Source organism: Eumetopias jubatus, unplaced genomic scaffold (assembly GCF_037043125.1).
Source record: "Eumetopias jubatus isolate StellerSeaLion01/CBP00866 unplaced genomic scaffold, mEumJub1_p1.0 scaffold_10, whole genome shotgun sequence".
NCBI lineage: Eukaryota > Metazoa > Chordata > Mammalia > Carnivora > Otariidae > Eumetopias > Eumetopias jubatus.
This window is the reverse complement of record NW_028274816.1, coordinates 9,096,801-9,114,207: the sequence shown is the minus strand read 5'-3', so window position 1 is coordinate 9,114,207 and position 17,407 is coordinate 9,096,801. Positions and strand designations below refer to the sequence as shown.

Sequence of the window (17,407 nt, the reverse complement as noted above, 5' to 3'; positions counted from 1 at the left end):
TGCAGGTAGCTGAGAGCTGAGTCATTATTTGCCTAGAGGAGTGGCATAAGCAACTTTATGCTTTAGAAAGATGGCTTTGGCTGTATAGAGAATGCATTACAGAGGGAGGGCCTGGAGGAAAGGAAACCGATCAACACTTGCTATGAGGTGTTTCCTTTCAGCAAAGGAAGGAGTGGACGGAAGGTACAGATTGGTGAGACATGTAAGAGGGAGAATCATGAAGTTTTGGTAATCCACTGGGATTTGAGGGCATAAAAGATAAATGGGGCTTTAGTCTGAGAGCCAGCGTGGATATAAGTAAATGAGAGAATCGGCCCAGAAAAAAGAGTGTTACTTTTTCTCCCTTGGAGAAGATGAGAGTTTGGCATGGTCTGGGCTGAATTCAGAGCACCCACGTATGAGTCTAGAACTCAGGCCGTGGGAGGTGGGACTACAGAGTTGGGGACCATCAGCACATCGATGTGAAGACATGGAAGTAATCAGGATTTCTCAGAGTGTGTAAGGAGCAAGTCAAGGCCAGAGCCCTAAGCATCATTTATTTTTGAGCAGCAAATGGAAGAAGAGGAACTAGAGAAGGTTGAGAGTGAGGAGGGAAGGGAGGTTAGATATGTTGCAGGGATTTGAAGAAGAAGGGTTTGTTCTGTCCCGACACGTTAGCACCCTACTGCCTACTGGAGACAGACTGGGTAAACGCATTCACAGTCTCTCCACACACTCTCAAGGCTTTCTGTGACGGTGAAGTGAGAAACAATGATTATAAAGAAACTCAAGAGATGTGAATAAGGCCCAGCTAAGTTACAGCTGGCCAGGGCACAATTCAAATAGATTCCTTTCATTTCACTCACATTTCCACAGATCTTCTGCTCACGTTTGTACCACACTGAAATTGTCCTGCTGGCTAAGGAGAATCCTTCCTTATCTGCGACACCTCACTTACTCCATTTTAAGCAAGGGTCTAGGTTCTGTGTAAAGGCAAAGAATCCAGTTTGTTATCTTTTAAGCAACTGAGCTGAGAAAGAAAGATTAAAATTATCGGTGATGGTGTCTCTTCAGGGGAAAACTACTTCACCTTCCCCAGTGCTCTTCAGTCAATTACGCACAGGTTTCTTTCAGAGAATTAATTCTGAGCTCTTGTTTAAACCGTGAAATTCTTCATTTCAGGTTTATTCTTAAAAGGTAATTAGGGCAAGTCACGATTAGGGCAAGTCACGATTATCCAAGGAAGATATCAAAGGTTGTCACCATTGGAATGCTGGTTTACAGAGAGCAAGATTGAGCTGTTCTTCTTTTGGAAAGGCTACTCTGGAAATTACTCTCACCTTTGCCATTGGTTGGGGCATCGTTGCTGCCAACGTGCCAACTTTTCTATCAGGAAAACAATATATAGTTGTTTGACTCAATTAGGAAAATCTGCGTCTCTCTATTTTCCCCCCCCCCAGGGGTCTAAAGCAGTATTTTTCACTGAAGGAAAACTTGGTCCCAGCTGAAGCTCTAACTGCAAAGCAGCCGAGTCTCTTACAAGTTCAGATTCATTAACTAGAGTTAAACAAGTCTCGCTTATCCGGAGAATTTAGGGGAAAAGAAGACCATTGAAAATGATTGAATCGTGAGTTACGGGAGATGGCATTTTGGAGAAGAGTTGAGATGATGTGGCTTACCATCATTTGAAGTGTGTAAACTACTTGTATGAAGTACATATGCTGTTACCTGTCAAAGAGGGCCACGGAGAAGAGGACTTGTGGTTTCCCCCCACCTTTGAGGGTCCAGAGCTCTCAGAGACATGTTACTTAGCAGTGTTCCCCCTAAGAATTTTAGTAATCGGGTTAAGTTCTAAATGCCTTTCATTCAGAAAATAATGACACTCTTGGAAAATTTGAATTTAGGATTTGAGACTCAAGGCCATTAAAAACCAATCTGTTAGTAACTTGAGTCTATCTCTGTTGATCTTCCCCATAGGCTGGTTTTTAAAACCGATTTTGTCACACATTTCAGCTTTCCCAATGAAGTTAACTGCAAAATGATCTTCAGTTCAGTCCTATTGTAATCTAGAGGGATACATCAAGGCTGATACATCTTTTCTCCTGCTTCTCTGATAAATGATCACTGAAATTAGATGATGGGAGTGGCAGGTGAATCTGGAGCTCCGTGGTCTATAGATGTGGGGAACTATACCCCTGTCATTTCTGTGGCTTTGATCTCAGCGATTTCATATGGTAAATGTGTCAGGTTCTCACTGTCCCTGTGGCAGCCAACTTCTGAACAGAGTTACTTTCCGTAGGAATGTTTTCTTATCGGTCTTTTTAGCCTTGGTAATTTTAAGTATCAATTACTGTTCTCTTCTAGGTTTTTAATTTTAATAAAGAATATCAATTTCCTCTCTGTCTCCAGTTAAAGGAGTTTTGACATTTTTTATATTTCTTGTTAGCCTATTCTTTCGAAAGTTATCATGACTTAAAGAAATAAAATTGACCTTTCTCTTACTGTGCAAGCTCAGGGGTTGTAGCTAATTTCCACTGGAGTTTCTGGAGACCTGTGAGCAAGGTAACATTCTGGTAAAATAAAAAAAAAAGAAGCTTCAAAAAATCAATTCAGACTGATCATATATATGGCATGCGACTATGGCCAGGGACCTCATTTAAAATATCTAAATATGATCAACATCCTGAATTACTTAGATTTACTTCTAAAATCTCTGAAAATGTAAAATATTTTATGTGTACACGTGTAATGCGTGTGTATATTGCACACACACACATACACACACACACACACACTTCATTGCCTGGTACAGAGTGTTCTGTTTTTCATTACTCATAATTGCTATTTAGAGCATATGTTGTGAATGTATTGAAGATACTTCTGGGTCTCATTAATCAATGTTCTAAATGCTAATCTCTGCTGTCCAGTTTAACTCTAAGAAAGCTCACCCCTCCCCTGCTTTTGCCGGGGATTCCTCTGTCGATGAATCAGCTGAACAAAACCTTCAAAGAACAGTTGCGGACCTGGGTAGGTCTTGCCGCCTTCTCTGCGAGGACATTCTAGGCAGTGAATTTTCTTCCTGCTTTGCAGGCCATTGGAGAGAAAAGAGCTGCTCCAGATTCTGGCAAGAAGCCCAAGACTCCAAAGAAAAAGAAAAAGAAAGACCCCAACGAGCCGCAGAAACCAGTATCAGCATATGCCCTGTTTTTCAGGGACACACAGGCTGCCATTAAAGGGCAAAACCCCAATGCCACCTTTGGAGAGGTCTCAAAAATCGTGGCATCTATGTGGGACAGCCTTGGAGAAGAACAAAAGCAGGTGAGGTGAAGACCCAGCACAGCTGTATATGAAAAAGTTACTAGAGTGTTTCTTAGACTTTTCTTTTGTCTTTTCTTTTTTTTTCTTTTCTTTTCTTTACTTTTCTTTTCTTTTCTTTCCTTTCCTTTCCTTTTTTTTTTTTTTTTTTAAGATTTGTGTATTTATTTGAGAGAGAGAAAGAGAGCATGGGCCAGGGTGGGGGAGCAAAGGAGAGAGGGAGAAGCAGACTCCCCACCGAGCAGGGACCCCCCCCCATGCGGGGCTCGATCCCAGAACCGCGGGATCATGATCTGAGAGAAGGCAGATGCTTCACCAGCTGAGCCACCCAGGCGCCCCTCTTATACATTTTCTGAGTGAACGTTCACTTAATATGACTGTTTCTCATCAAGGCCTTTCTAAGCTATGGAATTTAGAAACACAGTTGTATAAATCCAAGCCCCTCTCCAATTATATGGATTTCTCGGTCCCCCTTAAGGGTGGTGTTCAGAACCCATTCAGAGGAGAAATGGGGAAATTCAGGCAGCATCCTGCATGCATAAACTTTTGATGATCATCTTTTCATTTTATGTGATGTGGAATTTGCCTCCGTTGTTCAGAAAGGGCACTACAGAGGGATTAGGTCCATCCTGCTTGCCTTTTCTTTGATCATCTGTCCAAACACTTGTGCCGTCCTGGTGGGTCTCCAAACTTTGAAGCTACCTCTGCGAGTCTCATTATCGTCACCAGGCATTTGAAATTTTATTGCCAGTTCATTGGAAAGCTCGGCCATATGAGAGGTTTTGAGAGATTAGTCAAGCTGGTGGGAGATACTTCCTTAGGGCCTTGACTCCTGGGCCTCCACACAAATGGAGAGGAAGAATGGCTTCCTTGCTCCTTGAGTGAAACTCTCAGTGACCATTAGTAGGAATGGACGTTCCGTGTCCTCAGAAGACTAGACCTCTCTTAGTAATAAAATAGAATCGCCATCTCAGGAATGAAGACGGGAGGAAAACCCCTGATTTTTCTTTACACATCATGACCTCATTCCTACCAGCTTGGCACGGTGCAGCTGTAGGATTTGCCCATCTGCGGTGAGTTTATTGTTGTATGTGGCGCACTGATTTTCTGTCCCAGAAATGTAATCCCAAGGGACTGGCAGACTGCTACCTCTTTTAGCTCTGGAGAAAAAGATGGTCACACTTTGGTCTAACACACAGCCGTCAGACGCCCTTAAGAAAAGGAAGCGCCCATCACGTTTAATATATTGGGACTTGTTTATGTAACTCAAACGGCTTCACTCATGGAAATTTCTCATCTTTAAACTATTTCTCACTTTTTTTTGTCCTTCAAAAGAAAACCGGGGTGGTTTCATCTTTTCTCTTGTGCCTTCACAACACTGTACCCATTGTGCTTGGTTTTTGAATCCTCTGATTTGGTGCCGGTAAGAAATGTGTGTGAGGGAAAGAAGGCACTGAGGGAGAAATTCATTATTTCCTATAACTTGAACCCTTTGTAGCCAATTTTACTCTTCTTGCTACTGTATCTCCTGCCTTAGCTTGAGTCCCTCAGCTGTTTTTCTCAAAGCATCTGTCCTACAACCAGAAATCTCGTTTTCATTTATCATTGGAAACATCAAGATTGTGTTCCAGTGAGGGTGGCAGGGTTTTGTTTTACTATTTCTCTGTGTGTGTGTGTGTGTGTGTGTGTGTGTGTGTGTGTGTGTGTGTGTGTTCACATTTAAAAATCAAAGCCACAGAGACCAACTTTTTAGGTGAGTTCTGTTGTGACCTCATTTGTGGGACTGTCATTTTATGGCTGAGAAATTGTATGCTAAAGGTGATCCTAATTGTGGTCTTTTTTTTATATAGGTGTATAAAAGGAAAACAGAAGCTGCCAAAAAGGAATACCTGAAGGCCTTGGCCGCATACCGGGCCAGCCTCGTTTCTAAGGTAAACCAGTGCGGAGATGGCGGGTCTCTGAATTACAGTGTTGAAAGTAGCCCCCGAGCGTTGAAAACATCAAGGCAGCTCCCCTTAGAGTTGACCAAAAAAAGGCATCTTGAACAACTCATAAACTTAACTTGTTTCCATGAGAGATGACCGCAGTGATGGCCCAAAAAATAGGAGTTAATGGGAGCTTCTGAATCTGAATTTTTTCCAGAAGATTCCCTGGTCTCTCTTTCTGTGTGTTGAAACTATTTAACAAACACAAATATGAAAGACAGATCTTTAATAGCCTCTTTATCTTTGCTTTTAGTCAGAGACCGAGATCTGTGCGAATGTTCTCTATTTAAACAAGGGCGGTGTTTTGGTCATATCTGGGACATCCTATTATAAATTCTCCAGTGGTTATGTGTTATCGTAATAGGGGATGTTGCATTTTTGACCAAACTGTTCCACATCAGATAAATAAATAAACCTCATGATTATTTAAAAATAAAATTATGCTCCAAGTACTTCATAAAAAAAAGACATTATATGTATTATACATAGAGTATAAAATGGACCCTGATGTATTATAAAATGTACCAGTATCCCAAAGCAAATGTCAGTCTAGATTATTATTACCTTGATCCAAAAGGAGCGTGAGCTATTAGGTTATATTTTAACATTTAATTAACTTTGTCTTTAGCCTTCCTAGAATTTAGAGAGGCTTTGGGGAGAATAATTTGAACTAATGTTTTTGCTCTTGATGTATTTCCTCTGGCAATCGGGGATTCCATTCCATTGTCATACTTGTTGTCTCAAGTACCACATAAGACTGAAGGGCATGGTGGGAGTTGCTGGCAAAGCCATTTAGAAAGGGCTTAATTCCTTTTTTCTCTTCCTCACCTGAGCTGTTTCTGCTTTATATTAAGATCTGCCAAATCAGATGAGGAGAGGTCCTTCCTTTTTTCCCCACTGTCAGCTGTTAGGACACCTTCCACTTCATTAGAAAGAGAAAACATTCATCCTGTCAATAGCAAAACCTTTTTCTGAGACGCTGCAAGACACATCATATAAGATGTACCAGTCCTGGCCTCAGATTTGCATATTGGCAGACAACAGCCGAATGTGTGGGCTACAGATGTTAAGAATGGAGGTGTAGTTGGCTAATGAGATAGGGTGATGCGAATAGAGGAACAATGTACCTGTACTTTCTAAGTGGATCATTCATTCATTTACCCAGAAGCAGGAATAGGTGATCTTTGTGCATTAGAGCATGAATAAGTGACCCCACATGGATTTCAGCCAAGAGCCAGTATCTCAAAAGGCATTCAGGAAACAGCAACCACGGCTGGGCTCATCGAGTCAGTGACTGAGGTAGAAGGGATACTGTGAAGTTATACCCTGGGTTCCAGAATCAGGATTCGGAAGTATCTCCGAATGGAAGTCAGCAATTCCCAAAAACCAGTAGGATGGAATTTAAAAAGAATAAATCTAAAATAGTGTTTTTGTTGGGGGTTTTTTGTTTTGTTTTTTTTCCTTAAGTTAGTGCAGTTTGAGAGCATCCTTAATTTATATTCAGAGCCCTGGTAGGGAACTAAAATAGTCCTTGAGGTAGAAGTTCAGAATAATTTCAGTCTGAACCAGAAGTATAAGATAGCTTCTAATGCAGTGATCTCACGGGAAGTAATATCCATGGTACAGCGTGATGATGAGACCACATCTGAAGAATTGGTTCCGTTTTAGACCCCACAATTTAAAGAGGAATGGTAGCCAACCGAAAGCCCATTTGGACAGTTGCCTCCAGGATGGTGAGGACTAAAAGTCAGGCCATATTCAAATAATTAAAAGAATCAGGGAGGCAAGGATTCGGGGGCATGTGATCTTGGTCCTCAAGTTAAAGGCCATCATGTGGGCAGCCCAAGTTTGAACTCCGTGCCCCAGATAGAAGATCTCATCCAAGGAGTGAGGTGTCATCCAAGGAGTGAGGTCACAGGCAGCAAAAATTCAGCCTTCATTAGAAATAGTGAGTAGGGTTGCATCATGTATGCATTTAACTTATGCCCCTACATTCAGAGCCTGGGCCCCCTCTCTTAAGATGTGTGTCTCTACTACATTACTTTTAATCTTTCCAACAACCAACAAAAATTAATAGGAGCTTAATATTAAAACATAAGGGAGTAAACCTGGCAGGCAAACAAGATCTCTTCCATCCACTCATTTCTACTCGCCACTAGGATGGCATCTGAAAGGCACAGTGGTGTGATTGCCCAGGTGTCTAAATACAGACTTCCCTGGTAGTTTCATCCTAAGACTAGCTGGGTGATTTTTAAACATTAGAATATAGAAGAATTATTTTCATGTGTATATGTACAACACTGTATGTATTTTACCTTATGGGTGATTTAATAGTTTTTTAAAGATGATGAATGAGTCTTTGCAGGTTTCTTCTTACCCTAAGACTTTAGAATGTGCCCAGCCAGTAGGCATGCAACGCCACCAAGCCTCTGCACAAAACCAGAGAGTTGTCCACTGATAGATGGTGCTTCACAATAATAGTGTGTTCAAACAGAAGCCATCAACAATGGCTTCTCCCACACTGAGTGGTTTTCAATCCGAGATCACCTCTGAGGTTCCTTCTAATGGTAGATTTTTAAAATGTGAGTAATACAAATCTGGAAGTAAACATTCCATATCACTGAAGAGAGTGGTTATCAGCTCGGAGGCCTCCAAGGTGCTCCCACTACCCCCCTCCAGAAACACCTAATTTTGTGAAGAATAAGAGAAAAAATAGTAAGTACAATCATGTCAGTCACTGTTGCATGAGTAAAAGTATTTATTTTTGTAGAGGTAATTATGTATGTTTAGCACAGAATGTAATAGGTCGTTTCTCTCCAGAGTTGAGCCTTACATCTGATCAGTTGTTTATCTTGTGACAGGTTATTCAGTCACCTGAGTGTTGAACATTCTCCCCTCATTTAGGGCTCCTGTGATAAATTGTGGAGATCTTTGAAAATATTGGGTAAACTAAAACAATTTCTTAGGTTGTAAAATACTTGCATTTAATATCTCTACGGAATTCAGTTGCATTTTTCTTATATTCACATGAGCACTGTCACACACCGCCATGCACGTGCAGAGCCTTGATGTTTTCGAGTAGTGGTTTTCTAGTAATAGTAATTGTTAATTCATAAAAATCGCCCACATATACTAAGTGTTTCCATGGGCCAGGCCCTATTCTAAATGCTTAACAAATATGAGTTAGTTTAATTCTCACAACCTCTACATAAGGTAAGTGCCATAGAACCCCATTTTATAGGTAAGGACACTGAGGAACAGATGGGTGAATTTAACTTGCCCAGAGTGACAAAGTTGTTAAGTAGTAGAGTGCGATTTGAACGCAGGCAGTCGATACTCTGTTCTTTCAATATGCTTCTTAGTGATGCGGGTTAGCTCAGACTTAACTGCTGGAGAAGAGTTCTTCTTGAACGTGTGTATCAGTCATCCTTTGCTACATCGTGCTGTGTAACAACCAGCCCCAAAGCCCAGGGATTTAAACAGAGGAGCGTTTATCTCAGAGCGTGCCAGGGAACTGGCTAGTTCTGCAGTCTAGGCCCGGCAGGATCCACTAGTCCTGCTCATCCGTCTGCAGTCAGCATGGAGGTTGGGGTGGGGGCTGGGCCCGTTAACCTATGTGACAGTTGCCTGGCTGGCATTTGAGTGGTGCCTGGGCCATGCGTCCCTTATCACACACATGATGATGGCAGATTTCCAGAGTGATTGGAAGGGCACAGGGCCAGCCCAGATCCCAGGGGTAAGGGATTTGCCTCTACCTCTGGGGAGGGGAAGCTAAAAAGTCACATGACAAGAGACTTGGGTCCAGGGAAGAACGGGTAATGGCAGTCATTTTTTTAAAAATCCATTTACAATACTTAAAACCAGTTAAATCTTGTCAGTCCTTGGGTATCTAAATATTTGGGGATTTTTCTCCCCCACCATGCAGGCTGCTGCTGAATCAGCAGAAGCCCAGACCATCCGCTCTGTTCAGCAGACCCTGGCGTCCACCAATCTGACATCCTCGCTCCTTCTCAACCCTCCGCTGTCACAACACGCAAGCGTGTCAGCCGCCCCTCAGACTCTCCAACAGTCGCTCCCTCGGTCGATCGCCCCCAAACCCCTAACCATGAGACTCCCCATGAACCAGATTGTCACATCGGTCACCATCGCAGCCAACATGCCATCGAACATTGGGGCCCCGCTGATAAGCGCCATGGGAACGACCCTGGTGGGCTCGGCGTCGTCCACCCAGGTGAGCCCTTCCGTGCAGACCCAGCAGCAGCAGCAGATGCAGCAGCAGATGCAGCAGATGCAGCAGCAGCAGCTGCAGCAGCACCAAATGCATCAGCAGATCCAGCAGCAGATGCAGCAGCAGCATTTCCAGCACCACATGCAGCAGCACCTGCAGCAGCAGCAGCATCTCCAGCAGCAGATCAGCCAGCAGCAGCTGCAGCAGCAGCTGCAGCAGCACATCCAGCTGCAGCAGCTGCAGCACATGCAGCACCCGTCCCAGCCTTCCCCACGGCAGCACTCCCCCGCCACCTCCCAGATGACGTCGCCCCTCCCCGCCATCGGGAGCCCCCAGCCGGCCTCCCAGCAGCACCAGTCGCAAGTACAGGCTCAGACACAGACTCAAGTACTGTCGCAGGTCAGTATTTTCTGAAGACGCCCGCGACAGGCAGGTGCATTCGGATGTGGGCGCGCGGAGGAGCGCGGTGGAGGAGGGTCCGCCGGGCGGCCGCGGCCGCAGCTTGTAAGTTGCTGGTGGTGATGCAGAAATGTGCAACAGATCACATGGTCCTCTCAAGTGTCTATTAGATAGGCAATAAGAACACAGTGTAGCTGAGTATCATCTTCTAGCTGACTATAAATCACTTTGTTTTTAAACAAGAGAAGCTGTGCTCTTTTATGTGATGCCTTTTTTTATTTATTCAGGCTATATACCTACAATATGTGAATCAAACCGTTTAATGAATCCTGGGACATACTGATGACTGTAAACTGGCCTCTCTGAGTCATAGAAAATGGCCTTATTTCCCCCAGAAGTGAATAAACCACACTTCGAGGCTATTTGAAATTCCGGAGCCCTAAAAATAAAAAAGCACAGTCGTAATTACCTGAAATATGAAGATCCAGTTTCATACAAACATTTGTATGACGTGAATCGTTGATGGCATTTTTTTGTCATGAAAAAAAAAATAATGTAAATCACAGACTTTTGCCAAAGCTCTTATTTTTTTTCCTAAATCTCTCCAGAAAAGAAAAAAAAAAATGCAAGTGATTAGGTTCCATTATTGACTCATTTCCACTTTTTTAACCCATGACTTCTCCAAATCAAACCACAGTATATGTTGTAATGGTATCTATGGCCACTGTTAGCCCATTATACTCATTCCAATTAGGAGAAAAGAATGTGAATATTATATTCTGTGTTTTGAGTGACAAGTTTCGAAAAATAAAAACACTGTATTTTTAAAAAGGGAAATGCACTTAAATGAAAACAGTTATTACAAAAAGTTAAGATTTAAAAAAAATGCAAGAGTTTTTATTATGATGTGATACTGGTAGAATATTTAAAAGACGCACCACATCTGAATAATCAATGTAAATATTTTCTTTCAAAGTTGTAAGTTTTCATATCATGTGTTGTAAAGTTTTCATAAACGAGGCTTTAACGTAAACACTGGTGACATAAACCATTCATTGCTACGTTGCTTATTGTGTTTTTATGCTGTTTTATACTTTTTTATGAGTTACGATAGCAGCAATTAAGTTGTTTGTATTTTGCTTAACTAAAACAAAAATGCTTTTATCTTGCTATAGAATAAACACATTTCAGTAAAAACTGTGGACTGTATTTTGATGCAACAACCAGGAAAATGTTCACTTTTCAAATAAAATGATATGTCAAATTTCACTTTCGGTTCCTTGAATTACGTATATGATGGGAAAGATGCCACATACCAACTTTTATTTAAGCCAAAGCATCGTCTTCCTTGTTCAGTTGGAAATAGGATATTCATTGCTAGGAATTTGGATCGTACGGTCCAAATCCAGGACCTCTTTAAAAAATTGAAAATATATATATATATACACATATATATATATATATATATATTTGATGATCCTTTTGTTAAGATGCAAGTGGCAAGGTAAGTATAGAGGAAAAAGCAATTGTCTTCTATTTGGGGCTAGAACTGGCCGGCATTGTGTTGTTATTGCTATTAAAAAGGATGGTGAAAATAAGTATTTCAGTGTTCATTTCTTCCCCCCTTTTCTTGCTCTGTAGTGGCTCCTGTTTGAGAACAGTGTGACCACTATCCCCAGTTGTCTTGCATGATTAATTACAGCATCTGTCCTGTCAGAAGCTGTAATGAAGAGGTCTTGATAAAAATTGCAAATTACCACTGGCAACAGTCTTAAACTGCTTATGATAAAATGAAAATTAAAAACAGCGAGTGTCAACCCTGACAAGAATCCTAATCTGGCAAAAATGAGGGTGTGGGTTATGGTGTCCATAGCTCCCGTGTGCAAGACATTCAGAAATAATGGGATATGGATTCCTCAAAGTTGTTGTTGTATTTCAAAGAATATTTACTGTATGTTGTGGGCTATGAATAATGAATTCAGCTTTCAATATTTCATAATCCTCTCGTACTCTGTATTATGTACAAATATTGAACAGCAAGAGATTCTAATTATAAATTTATAGATTTCTTGCCGTAGAAAAACTTATGTCTAAATTGAAGCTTTTCATAAGATGTATTAGTTGACAGGTATCAGTGTTCAAACAGTCTTAGAACGATGCCTAATCACATCTACAAGGAGGCAATTGTGTTCCACAAAGAAATGATCTGCTTGCCTCCGACCCATCAGAAGCAGAGCTGATGGTAAGAGATTTTCTGTGAATTGAAACTAACATTACATAACAATAAGAACCATTTTATATTCTGTTGTGAAACCTTTAGACAAATGTCTTCAAAATTAATTGCTAAACTACATGTGACAGTAATTGTGTATTAGTTCTGTCATTGTCATTTTGAAAACCCATGAAGTATTGCTTGAAAAAAAAATGTCACTAGTGATAAGACTTAATTGCAAGCGAAGTCTGTTTTCAACTGTTTGCAGTTAGAAGCAGGTGTTGTAACATCTATTAAATGATTTTATAAATCTTGGGTTTTATCACATTTGATTAAATGCTGCTAAGCCACTGATGGTCCATTTCAAGGAAAAAAAAATCGTTTTATTACTACAGTTTAAGAAAATTAATCATCAGGCAAAACTGTATGTTTAAAACGTCAAAAGGCTTGAATCATGAAAAGAATTCTCCAACCTTGTCACCAGATGATTCTTCTCAGGATTCGCCAAAGCATATAACAAATCAACTTGTATTTCAATTTATACATGTGACTGGTACCTATTCCTGAGACGTCAGTAAGTACTTGCTGTACTTTTTTGGTTACAGGTCAGAAATAAATCAGGGTAATGAAAAATGGCATGAGAAATGTGGTATCTGATTAGTGGGATTTCTAAATGGTCTAACTGCCTTCCCTCTTAAGTGGTGTCGAGACGTTAACGAGGCTCCCTCGCACCCCCCCCCCCACCAGGCACCCCCCCACACACACCTCTATCACGCACACCTTTTCTCTCCCCCTGCCGGGTGCGCATTATTTCATTACTCCGGCTAGACACGTTCCCTTTTTCGCATTAACCTGTACCGCCTTATGACGGAGGAGCATAAGGAGTTTTCGTTTTTAGCTGACACGGGGTCATTAGTTCTCAACTCAAAGAACAAAAGCTTAAATGCCTTCGTGCAGCATAATTTCTGCCATATATTACCACCTGACGGAGGTCTGAAGGCGTTCTAGACAGATGGATTAATATCTCAAGTTTAAGTAGAAGTCCTCCGCTGTGTCCATTCAGCGGGCTTCAGACCTCTGAATGGTTTCTTTCCCCGTAACTCACTTCATGGAGCATTTTTCAGCACTGGACTTCAATCTAACCTTTCCTCCCCCCCCCAACCCCCTTTGTTTGGCTTTTGTTTTGCAACAGCTGTTATTATCGGTTTTGGTCAGCTGTGATTGCTGGAGGCAAAATAGGACCAGATGGTGTTTTGCTATGCATGAATGGCGAGTTAGAGGCGTTGAGATTGAATAGGCCAAGTTTGAATGGTGTCTGCGCACCACCTGCCTGCCTGAGCTGCAGCGTACACATCACGGCAGCATGATCCGCCACCGATCTACTAGAATCGGATGGGAAAGTGGGGCGCTGAGGTGGATTTTCCCCATATTTATTGATCTTCCATGCACTCACAGAATAATGCACTGTACAGTCAATTTGAGTTAATTGGATATGACACAGCATGGGCATGTAATCTATCACTAGAATTCTGGTTCGCTTTCAGGATTTCATTGCTCACACACACACACAGTAATAGCAGAAATTAATGGGCTAAGTAGACACAAGTTTAAAAAAAAAAAAAGCCTGTCTAAAATTATAGACTTAAGAGTCAGAGGTTGAGGTTTGGGGAAGGAGAGGACATCTCATGATGATATTGTGTCGGCTAACAGTGCAAGGTAAAGACAAGCTATGATCCTGGTATGTTCAGACAGCCCTCCTGTTTGTCAGTTACCCATCAAATATTGCACATTTACAAGAGATGTGCCTTACTGGGAAAAGCACACAGACTCACAACCAGATTAGTATTCTCTTAGAAAATAGTCCTGGATAAAATTTTCTCCCCGTCCCCTCAAATATAGTTAGCTTTGCCGACTATCTGAAGTAACCTTCAGGATTAAACACTTCCCCTGAATTTTAAAGTCAGTGAACAGTTCAGCCCATGTTGATTGTGATCCTACAGGTGTGAAGGCTATGTGTGTGCCAGCATGGGATGGAGGCGGGAAAGCTTAACCCCCCATGAAACATGGAGTGAGATAGGCAGACAGGTGGCTCCATTGGCCTAGCACCCTAATTACTTAAATTTACCTCTGCTACATGCAAAACACTGTGATGGGTCCCCAAGGAGACGCAAAAATAAATAAGACCTTCTGTTTACTTTGTATATGTTTGAAACTTTCCATAATAAAGGTTTAAAAAATAATAAAATAATAAGCCATCTTCAACGTCAGGAGCTTTTATTTATTTATTTATTTTTTATCGTGGCAGGGAAATGTACCCATCGGACAGAATGATGAGTGTGCCAACAAGAGACATAAATTGTTCTGGGTGGGTTGTTTTTTGTTTTTTTTTTTTTTTTTTTTTTTGTAATCTAAGAAATTGAGTATTTTTTTAGAAAGGGAAGAGATCGCAATTGGTTAGGGGTATTAGGGAAGGCTGCGTGGGATCATTGGCATTTAAGGTGCACCCCGAAGGTTGGGTGGGATTTCAGTGGGCCAGGATGGAAGTCATATCCTGGTACAAACAGGAGATGTCTCCAGACAAGGGGAGCAGGAGAAAAGCCATTCATGTCGATAGCACAAGCATCATCAAAACAGCAGTAGACAGGATAGCAAACTGGACACACAGTGCTTCTGGGGAGGGAAGCAGAGGAAAGTACTAGAAAGGAAATTAGGAGTTAGATTTGTCAAAGGTCTGGGTAAGCCCGGCGAGGGACTTGGGCTTAACTCAAAAAGCACTGAAGTCCAAATGAGAAAGGTATGATCAAGATTGATTAAATGTATGAAGGGCTTTATCAACTGACTTCCGAGAAGGGGGTATCCAGTTGGTGTTGAAGCAGAAAGAAAAATGGAACAAGATTGCCACTTTAAAACGTACCTCAATATTCAAATTATTCACATACCACAATAAAGCTGTCACTTTGTGCTCTCTCGCCTCACCCCACTCCTACCTTCCTGGTGCAAGAACACACCAACGGCACAGCCAAAGTAAGGCATTTTGGGCGACGACTGTAGAATAAGGCTTATCCCTCCGTGAGCATCAAGGGGGAGGTGATTTTTCTGTGTTTCTGCTGTGAAAAGAAAACTATTTTCACCACTGGTAAAAAGTACCTCTCGGTGCTTGAACTCAAATGTGATGAATGATGAAAAGAAGCCCATGCTTTGTTGCTGAGTAAAACCTCAGGCAGGCAGCCCTGGGAGGGATGTTGGTTATGGTCTCAATTTAATTTCAAAGAAGAACCTTCACAGATAGAAAACGTGAATGTGGATGTACACTTCTTAGCAGAGGAATAATGCTCTTTTGTAAAACATCTCATTAGCCCGAGCATGTGTATAGTGTTCTGCTCTTTTCAAAGCAGTTCCCTCTCTAGATAGGGCAGGTGTTAACCTCCTGTAACAAATTCGGAAACTGAGGCACAGAGAGGGTTGTAATGTGTTCCAGTAGCTCTGCTTAGAAGAGGCACAGTCGGAACTGGGATGGAAATATTCTCATTGTAGCATCCCTGTTATTTCATCTTCTAATACTTATATATGAATGGCATATCTAGGACATATATTTGTATCTGTTATATATTTGTGTACAGGGTATGTAAATAAATGTGCGTGTGAATAGATGATGGATGTGGAGAGATAACAGATGATAGATAGATAGATGCACAGATGACAGAAATCCATCAATACAAAAGAGAATAATAACCCGGGTTTTCCTTAGGGCTGGACAGGCAGTAAACCAGAGTGCACGCCACTTCTGTGTTCTCCAACGGGAGAACAGCTTTGACCTGTGGTGTTTGAGGGTTAGGGCTAGAGCTACCCCAGAAATGCCAAAGTACGATACCACACCATCTGTGTAAAAAAGAAGGGGAAAAAAACGGGTTTTAAGGAAGATTGAGGTGGGCGAACGTGAGGTAGATGTGCATTGTTATGCATTATTTAAGGCATCCAGTGAATCAATATTGAGCATGGGAAGTCAGTGACTGTATAGGGAAGGCATCTCCTTAGGGATTGTGCGGTTAGCGACCCTGCCTACTGCTTTGTGAGTTACCACTCCATCTCTGAGACCACAGCCCCCCTGGCTGAGTAGGGTGTGCTCTACCCTAGGCCACCACTTGTTAAAGGAAATACAGAGGTGAGCACCTCGCTAATCCTTTGTCCCCTGTCTGCAAGATTTTATTATTGCCATAATCTTAAATGAACCCAGCTCTAAAGCTACCTTGCAGACAGTCACTTGCTAAGATCGAATAGAAATGAATGACAATTCTAACATCTTCACCCGGAACACCAGGCATGAGCATTCTGGTGAATGAATATTCAGGGGGGCTTTCATTTGCAAGGTGTTTGAGTGACTTATACTGAGTCCACGGAGTCCTGGTTATTTTGAGACCCACGTCTGATGCTTATTTTCAGATTTTTGGCCTACTTTTTCTTTCTGGTCAGTTGCCTCGCATCCAAGGATCTCTTGTTACCAGGTAAGATTCTTTCTGATGACAGTCCTCGTTATATGTCATCCCTCTGACACGCAGAGAGAGTCTTAATTTTCACTTTGTCACAATGAGAGAAAATGATGCCATGTTCTAAACCTGCCTTAATTGGTAATTTGCAAATTTGATACAAGATCTTAGTCCAAATCATTCAGGCCTGCTGTTCCACCCTCACCCTCTCTGCTCATTCTTAATCCTCTCCTCTGTAATTGCTATTGAGTATGTAGAATCCCAGGGGACAAATAATAGCATCTGAGGAAATTACCTACATGTAGTCCGACCTCGGGTGTGCTTTTTTGGATGCCAAATTAAGACATCCATCTTTGGATGTTTGGACAGTTACCTGGAAGGACTGGCACAATTTTCTCCATAATAACATTTTTATAAATTGTGTCCAAATGCTGGCATACCTAGCATGGGACTTTTTAATGATGTTCAGAATATTTTGGCCAACGATTGTGAGGAGAGCTATAGTTCTTTTTAAAGCAGAACGTAATTCCATGGGGGAACTGCGCTAGCCTTTCATATGCAGAAAATAGAATCGTTGCTTAAGCTATTTGGAGGTAGACATTTCTTACCCTGAAGAAAAAAAAAAAAGTGTGTTTTCTCACAGTTTAAATCCTAAAATCTGAGTTAGCAAGGAGATTGGGACGATTACCAGGGAAAATTTTCAGGATTGAAATACGCTAAGGAAAGGTGGCAATGATACTTGCTTCTAGATCATTGAGAGCCCCAAAATGTGCTGCTTGGCCTCAGTCAACCAGTAGACACAAGC

At 41.7% G+C, this 17,407-nt stretch overlaps 1 protein-coding gene across 1 annotated transcript in view; it reads left to right on the top strand.

Moving 5' to 3' along the window:
• Positions 1–11,121, top strand: part of TOX3 (TOX high mobility group box family member 3) — a 103,269-nt gene extending 92,148 nt beyond the window's left edge. The window contains exons 5-7 of the mRNA XM_028095551.2: positions 3,070–3,297; positions 5,145–5,225; positions 9,205–11,121. Of these exons, the coding sequence (XP_027951352.1) occupies positions 3,070–3,297; positions 5,145–5,225; positions 9,205–9,921 (1,026 nt within the window). The 3' untranslated portion in view covers positions 9,922–11,121. The remainder of the gene's footprint in view (positions 1–3,069; positions 3,298–5,144; positions 5,226–9,204) is intronic.
• The last annotated feature ends 6,286 nt before the right edge of the window (positions 11,122–17,407 follow it).